The sequence below is a fragment of the Lipophrys pholis genome (assembly GCF_963383615.2).
Source record: "Lipophrys pholis genome assembly, chromosome: 3".
NCBI lineage: Eukaryota > Metazoa > Chordata > Actinopteri > Blenniiformes > Blenniidae > Lipophrys > Lipophrys pholis.
In genome coordinates, this window is record NC_137627.1 from 476,671 (window position 1) to 484,763 (window position 8,093).

At 50.2% G+C, this 8,093-nt stretch overlaps 1 protein-coding gene across 1 annotated transcript in view; it reads left to right on the forward strand.

Moving 5' to 3' along the window:
• Positions 1 to 8,093, forward strand: part of phldb1b (pleckstrin homology-like domain, family B, member 1b) — a gene marked incomplete at its 5' end in the record, with an annotated part of 92,083 nt that overhangs the window by 75,388 nt on the left and 8,602 nt on the right. Inside the window, 4 exon segments of the mRNA XM_080459672.1 lie at positions 3,412 to 3,597; positions 4,798 to 4,923; positions 6,823 to 6,912; positions 7,818 to 7,940. Of these exon segments, the coding sequence (XP_080315798.1) occupies positions 3,412 to 3,597; positions 4,798 to 4,923; positions 6,823 to 6,912; positions 7,818 to 7,940 (525 nt within the window).

Here is an 8,093-nt window from a genome sequence, read left to right on the forward strand (position 1 = left end):
TGTCTCATTCATGTCTCCTTCATGTCTCCCTCATGTCTCCCTCATGTCTCATTCATGTCTTCATGTCCCCTTCATGTCTCCTTCATGTCTCCCTCATGTCTCTCTCTCATGTCTTCATGTCTCCTTCGTGTCCCCTTCATGTCTCCCTCATGTGTCCCTGATGTCCCCTTCATGTCCCCTTCATGTCTTCATCATGTCTCCCTGATGTCCCCTTCATGTCTCCTTCCTGTCTCCCCCATGTCTCTCTCTCATGTCTTCGTGTCCCCTTCATGTCTCCTTCATGTCTCCCTCGTGTCTCTCTCTCTCATGTCTTCATGTCTCCCTCGTGTCCCCTTCATGTCTCCCTCATGTGTCCCTGATGTCCCCTTCATGTCTCCATCATGTCTCCCTGATGTCCCCTTCATGTCTCCTTCATGTCTCCCTCATGTCTCTCTCTCATGTCTTCGTGTCCCCTTCATGTCTCCTTCATGTCTCCCTCATGTCTCTCTCTCATGTCTTCGTGTCCCCTTCATGTCTCCTTCATGTCTCTCTCTCATGTCTTCATGTCTCCCTCGTGTCCCCATCATGTCCCCTTCATGTCTCCCTCATGTCTCCCTGATGTCCCCTTCATGTCCCCTTCATGTCTCCTCTTGGTGTCTCCTGCCTGCTGTTGCCCCGCTGCTCCCCCTGCTGGTCGTACGTCAGGTTGGGCTCTATGAGGGTAGACCTGGACTGAATGAGTCTGAGATTTCATTTCGGGACGTTTTTTATCTCTGACACCAACTTCCTTTTGAATAGTTTAATGTTACAATAAGAAAATACAGTGGAAAAAGAGCCTCTTAAAAAGGTTCCACAGAAACATTTGGTCACCTTTCAAACAGTTGAAATGTGTATTTATATAAAATAACATTACATTTTGTGTTTCTTGAGCACAATTACTTAGTACTACTAAATGACTGAGTTCATCATTTCTTTATCAGGTTTCTTCACCAGAGATCCAGACTGAGGTGAAGAGTTTCTTTTGAGTGTCACATTCATTTGCATTTCAGTCTTCACCTTAAAACGTCTAATTTTGATTTAAAATCTGTAAAACTGATGATAAAAGTCTGTTACTAGTTTTACTTTAACAACGTGTATCAATGGTTCATGTTTCAGCCACATAGAAATCAGTTCATAGTACTACAGAACGAAATAAATAACTAGTACCGTCGTTTATATTACCTGTGTTTTCTGGACTCTAAGTCAAAGTTTCGTTTGTTAAGTTGCCCATGTGGCTTGTATTGAGAACATTACGAAGATCTGTGGCCACTAGATGTCACTGTATGACGACAGAAAGCTGCTTCAATACCGCAGAAAAACCCTCCAGAGCAAGACCAATGTCTTCAGGAAGAAAAACAGAAAATGAGAGAACTTCAGAAAGAGTTCAGAGTGAGAAAACTGAGGACCTGGAGAAAACAAACTGTTACCATGATGAAGAAAACTAAGAAGGCTGAAGCCTCCTGCATCCTCATCCTCCTGCATCCTCATCCTCCTGCATCCTCATCCTCCTGCATCCTCATCCTCCTTCCTGGAGCCAGAAGAACAAGAAGAAAGTTCAGCAGTGACTCAGCAGCTGCTGAGGAAATAGATTGTCTGCAGGACTGTTCATACTCCAATAAGAAGCTGTCGAGCTCGCAGGCCACGCCTCCTCACAACAGGCCACGCCTCCTCACAACAGGCCACGCCCCTCACAGCAGACCACGCCTCCTCACAGCAGGCCACGCCCCCCACATCAGACCACGCCTCCTCACAGCAGACCACGCCCCCCACAGCAGACCACGCCTCCTCACAGCAGGCCACGCCTCCTCACAACAGGCCACGCCTCCTCACAACAGGCCACGCCCCCTCAGAACCCCATTCCTCTGAACTGCTCCAGTAATAAAGAGAGCTCTGTCAGAGCGCCATGCTGGTTGGTTTGAACTCCAGGAGCTGACAGCTGTTCGTGATGCGTTCAGGTGCATCACGTAAGCCTGCACTCCCACATTTTAAGGAGCTGCGGCGCTCCTACAGTAGAGAGGTTACAAGCTAAATATGATTAAAATATGACTGATGTTCATTAGCGAGCTGGAACACATGAGCAGCACACGGCAGAGCAGAAGTTTAGGCAGAGCAGCTCCTACACAGAACAGCCAGGACGGCTGGAACAGCCCAAACTAGTTTCTTCAGCCAGAAGGAGCTGGAAGAAGGAAATGACGTCATTTAGTTCGACACGACCCCGGAGTGCTGAACTTTCTTCTTCTTCTTATGGAGGATGAAGGAACCTTAATCGTGTGCTAAAACGCTCTGGAACAAATTCACAGAAAGTTCTGGAACAGCAGCTGCTGGATTATCAAGTTACATCTGGACATAGAGGATAAATATGAACTCTAAGAAGTTTTATCCTCTTCCTAACATTGTTTGATGACTTAGGCTCCGTTTACACCACAACGCTTCACCTGACAACACCTCATCCGTTAAAAAAAGACACAGAGACAACCATGTAGTTAGTCTGCCGGGCCACTGGAGGGCGCTGTTGCTTGATTTTATAATGAAACTACACAGACGTGTGCAGAGAACAAAACTCTATAAACATGAAGAAAAAGGAGAGAACCTGACATCCTAGTGGACTGATGAGGAACCGGATTCTATCAGGGAGAGTCTCAACTATTAAACTACTGATCTGGACCATAGAACTAGAATATGGACCGCGGGTCGTACCACTACGGGTCGTACCACTACGGGTCAAACCACTACGGGTCGTACCACTACGGGTCATACCACTACGGGTCAAACCACTACGGGTCGTACCACTACGGGTCGTACCACTACGGGTCAAACCACTACGGGTCGTACCACTACGGGTCAAACCACTACGGGTCGTACCACTACGGGTCAAACCACTACGGTTCAGACCACTACGGGTCGTACCACTACGGGTCGTACCACTACGGGTCAAACCACTACGGGTCGTACCACTACGGGTCGTACCACTACGGGTCGTACCACTACGGGTCGTACCACTACGGGTCGTACCACTATGGGTCGTACCACTACGGGTCGTACCACTATGGGTCGGCCATGTTGGTTTACAACTGGATGAGCAGAATGGAGGGGGAGGAGCAGTAATAGGCTCCGCCTCCATCAGTCTCTGCAGGAAGGAACAGAGACCGTGAAAGAATCTTTCCACTTTGGGAGCCGAGATAAAAACTTTAGGAAGCAGTGGATCAGAACACTGGTGTCGTGGAAACGGACCCCCCAAAGGGAAGAAGGTTTTGTGAATTCACTCTGATTCGTTGTGGTGTAAACGGGACCTTATAATCCAGGAAGTGCGGTAATCCGCGGTGTGTATGAATGGGGTGAATATCGAGGTGTGTGTCCTGCTGATGCGCCGTCTCTCCTCCGCTGCTGCTGAAGGACAAAGTGACGGTGGGCCGGTTGTCTCAGATGTCTCAGATGTCTCAGATGTCTCAGATGTTCGGGATGCCCCGAGTGGAGTCGTCCCCCACCTCCCCGCTTCCCCAGCCCCTGCAGTGTGGAGCGGTGGACCCCGTCTTCTCCTGCCTCCCCCCCTCTCCTCACGGCTCCTCCCTCTCTCTCTCAGTGGAGGTGTGTGCTGCCCCTCCATCCTTCTATCCCACCATCCCTCTATCCCACCATCCCTCATCCCTCCATCCCTCATCCCTCTATCCCACCATCCCTCTATCCCTCATCCCTCCATCCCTCTATCCCACCATCCCTCTATCCCCATCCCACCATCCCTCTATCCCCCATCCCTCCAACCCTCCATCCCTCTATCCCACCATCCCTCTATCCCCATCCCTCCATCCCTTCCATCCCTCTAGCCCCATCCCTCTATCCCCAAACCCCCCAACCCTCCATCACTCTATCACCATCCCTCTATCCCTCCATCCCTCTATCCCCATCCACCCATCCCTTCCATCCCTCTATCCCTCTATCCCTCCATCCCTCTATCCCCCCATCCCTCTATCCCATCCCTTATCCTCCCATCCCTCTATACCCTATCCCTCCATCCCTCTATCCCCCATCCCTCTATCCCCTATCCCTCTATCCCCCATCCCTCCATCCCTCTATCCCCATCCCCCATCCCTCCATCCCTCTATCCCCCATCCCTCCATCCCTCCATCCCTCTATCCCCCATCCCTCCATCCCTCTATCCCCCATCCCTCTATCCCCATCCCTCTATCCCATCCCTTATCCTCCCATCCCTCTATCCCCTATCCCTCCATCCCTTTATCCTCCCATCCCTCTATCCCCTATCCCTCCATCCCTTTATCCCCCCATCCCTCTATCCCTCCATCCCCCATCCCTCCATCCCTCCATCCCTCTATCTAGGGACGACATCGTTTTCACAGTTTCTTACATTTCCTTGTAGATGGACGTAGTTTTCAGTATAAATGTGAAACTTTGACATTAAAAGTTGCGTTGACACTTGGAACGTTGTCGTGGAAAGGCGGCGTCAATCCTGGTGACTTTCTCCACCTGTGTGTGTAGAACATGGTGGTGTGAAGGAAAGTGTGAGATGAAGGAAGAGGAACTTCTATGTTCTCTAGTGTAGAACTGGGTCACTGCAGCAGCAGCAGCCTGGAATTAGAACGGATAGAACGCGCTGCAGGCTCAATGCAGCTCACAACTCTAAAGCCCAGTACCGTCAGGAATAATATCCACAGTAACAATGGGGGGGGGGGTAATTAAAGCTTTTGGGGGCGTTTCTGTGGCCTTCCTGCTGTCTTTGAATGCTTTCTAACCTCTTGTACTGGTTCCTCTGCTGGCGCCCTGCAGCTTCCCTCCGGCCTCCCCAGGTTAGATTTAGAGCAGTGGTACCAGGAGCTGATGGCCGGCTCCGGCCTCCTCGCCCCCCCCCCTCTGACTGCCAAGCCTCTGTCGGCCCACCGGCCTCTGCTGCAGGTAGAAGCGCTTCTTCTCTACTTTCTACTTCCTCCTTCATGCTTCTGCTCTCATTTCTGGAAGGAGGAGGGTGTGTGTGTGTGTGTGTGTGTGTGTGTGTGTGTGTGTGTGTGTGTGTGTGTGTGTGTGTGTGTGTGTGTGTGTGTGTGTGTGTGTGTGTGTGTGTGTGTGTGTGTGTGTGTGTGTGTGTGTGTGTGTGTGTGTGTGTGTGTGTGTGTGTGGGGGGGGGGGGCGAACCTCATTTGAAACGAATCACTACATGAAGGATAATAAAATCCTTCCAGAAAGTAATAAATGAAACCAAAATTGTAATAAAACTCTTTTTTTGCAGTTTTGTTCAGTAAATTCATTCTTTGATGAAACCATCTCGTTCTATTTGATGACATTAATGGTTAGAACCAACAAACCACTCAAACATCATCAGGCACAATATTCACATATTAATATTCTACATTACCAGAAGTACTCGCTGGTATCTGACCTTGAAGGACCTCCCAGGTTCCTGGCCTCCTATCGCTTCACCACATTCTCTCACTATCGTGGGTAGAAATAGTCCAGCTGCTTGATTTGATCCTCCGGTGGAGCCGGACGTGACTGGAACACCTGAATTCAACGATTTCGAGAGCTGAGCAAATACTTTTGGCAAAATAGTGTATCTCAAACATTCAAATATCAGCATGTACAATATACATATATTGTGTTTTCATGAATTCTGTACATTCATATTTTCATACATGAAAGAAAATGATGGAAAAGGTGATTTTGGACAGTAAATCAGAATTTTGACGCTCCTCCGTCAGCAGATGATGAAACGTCGGCCATGTTGGATGTTTGGATTAGAAAGCTCCATTAGATCCAGACTCCAGGTCTTAATTGGCTCCTAATGAAGTCTGAATGAAAAGCTTTTAGTGAGAGAAGCTCTGCGCTGCAGGCTGCAGATCTTCTCTTATGTCTGCTGTTCTACATGAAGGCCGTTTATGTTCCTCAAATCTCCGCCCGTAGCGAGACACCACCCAACACTTCAATCACCACCTGACGCCATCATGGCTGCAAAGTCGTTAAATTGAACATTAAGTCGTCGCTTCTCTTCAGAGTGATGAACTGAAATGAGCCTGATCACGTCTGCCACTCGTCACGCCACGACGAGCTCAAGTGAAAAGAAAAAGGTTCTGGAAAGTGGAACTTTTTGAAAGTGTTGCTACTGCACATGTTTACTGCAGTCATAGTGAACAGTTCTGCTGCCCAATGAGAGCAGTGTCCCCGTCCTGATGTCCTGATGGTCCTGATGGTCCTGATGGTCCTGATGTCCTGATGTCCTGATGGTCCTGATGGTCCTGATGTCCTGATGGTCCTGATGGTCCTGATGTCCTGATGGTCCTGATGGTCCTGATGGTCCTGATGGTCCTGATGGTCCTGATGTCCTGATGGTCCTGATGTCCTGATGTCCTGATGGTCCTGATGGTCCTGATGGTCCTGATGGTCCTCATGGTCCTCATGGTCCTGATGTCCTGATGGTCCTGATGGTCCTGATGTCCTGATGGTCCTGATGGTCCTGATGTCCTGATGGTCCTGATGGTCCTGATGGTCCTGATGGTCCTGATGGTCCTGATGGTCCTGATGGTCCTGATGGTCCTGATGGTCCTGATGGTCCTCGGTCCATAAGGAGATTGGTGTTCTCCCACTGTCAATGTTTAGAACCTGTTGTTCTATGTGTGTGTGGTTTCATTACAAGAACAAACAGCACCCACTAGTGGCCTGCCGGGCTAACTACATTGTTTTCTGTGTTTGAACCGACGTCGTATTCAGAATGTTGGTAAACGTGAAACTTTTCTGAATCAGCTGGTTTTCTCGAGGAGAAACTCCAGATCTGACCTGTCGGTTCTGTGTCGGCTCCCTCAGGTGTTCCGCTCCAAACTGGACAGTGATCCCGGCGCCGCACCTCCTCTGCTGCACGGCGCCGCCACACTGGGACGCAACAGCAGCGCCAAGGTGGCTTTCTCACCCTCACCCTAACCCTCACCCTCTCCCTCACCCTCACCCTCACCCTCACCCTCTCCCTCTCCCTCTCCCTCTCCCTCACCCTCACCCTCACCCTCTCCCTCTCCCTCTCCCTCTCCCTCTCCCTCTCCCTCACCCTCACCCTCTCCCTCACCCTCACCCTCACCCTCACCCTCACCCTCTCCCTCACCCTCACCCTCACCCTCACCCTCACCCTCACCCTCACCCTCTCCCTCTCCCTCACCCTCACCCTCACCCTCACCCTCTCCCTCTCCCTCACCCTCACCCTCACCCTCACCCTCACCCTCACCCTCACCCTCACCCTCACCCTCTCCCTCTCCCTCTCCCTCTCCCTCACCCTCTCCCTCTCCCTCTCCCTCTCCCTCTCCCTCTCCCTCTCCCTCACCCTCACCCTCTCCCTCTCCCTCTCCCTCTCCCTCTCCCTCACCCTCACCCTCACCCTCTCCCTCTCCTCACCCTCACCCTCTCCCTCTCCCTCTCCCTCACTCATCACTCATAAATCGAACAAACCAGAAACTAGAATACAAAAATTATTGTTTTTCACTTGAATCGTTGTGTAAATGAGTCCATAAACAAACATGATCCTAAACAAACAAACAAACAGGTTCCTAAACAAACATAAACAAACATGTTCCTAAACAAACAAACAAACATGTTCCTAAACAAACATAAACAAACAAACATGTTCCTAAACAAACATAAACAAACAAACATGTTCCTAAACAAACAAACAAACAAACGTAAACAAACATAAACACATGCATCATAAAAGAACTGGAATTTCTGAGTGTGACTAGATGTTGAACTCTTTAATGAAATGAAGACTGGAACGTGTCGTGACGTTTTGTGTGTTTGCCCCCCCCCCCCCCCCCCAGAGCCCCCTGCTGGCCGTGGGCAGTACTGGCAGTCTGCCCAGGAATCTGGCTGCCACCCTGCAGGACATTGAGATGAAGCGCCAGCTGGCTCTGCAGCAGAAAGGTAACGGGGACAATCGTTTGGTCAGAACCCACAGAACCCACAGAACCCTTCACTCCAGGATTATAGGCCCTGCCTCCCCATTTCTAAATACCCCCCCCCCCCCCCCCCTTTCTTTATTGGCCCGCGCTTCAGCGATTTCCGTGTATTAAACAGTCTGGTGCTTCCAGCCATTG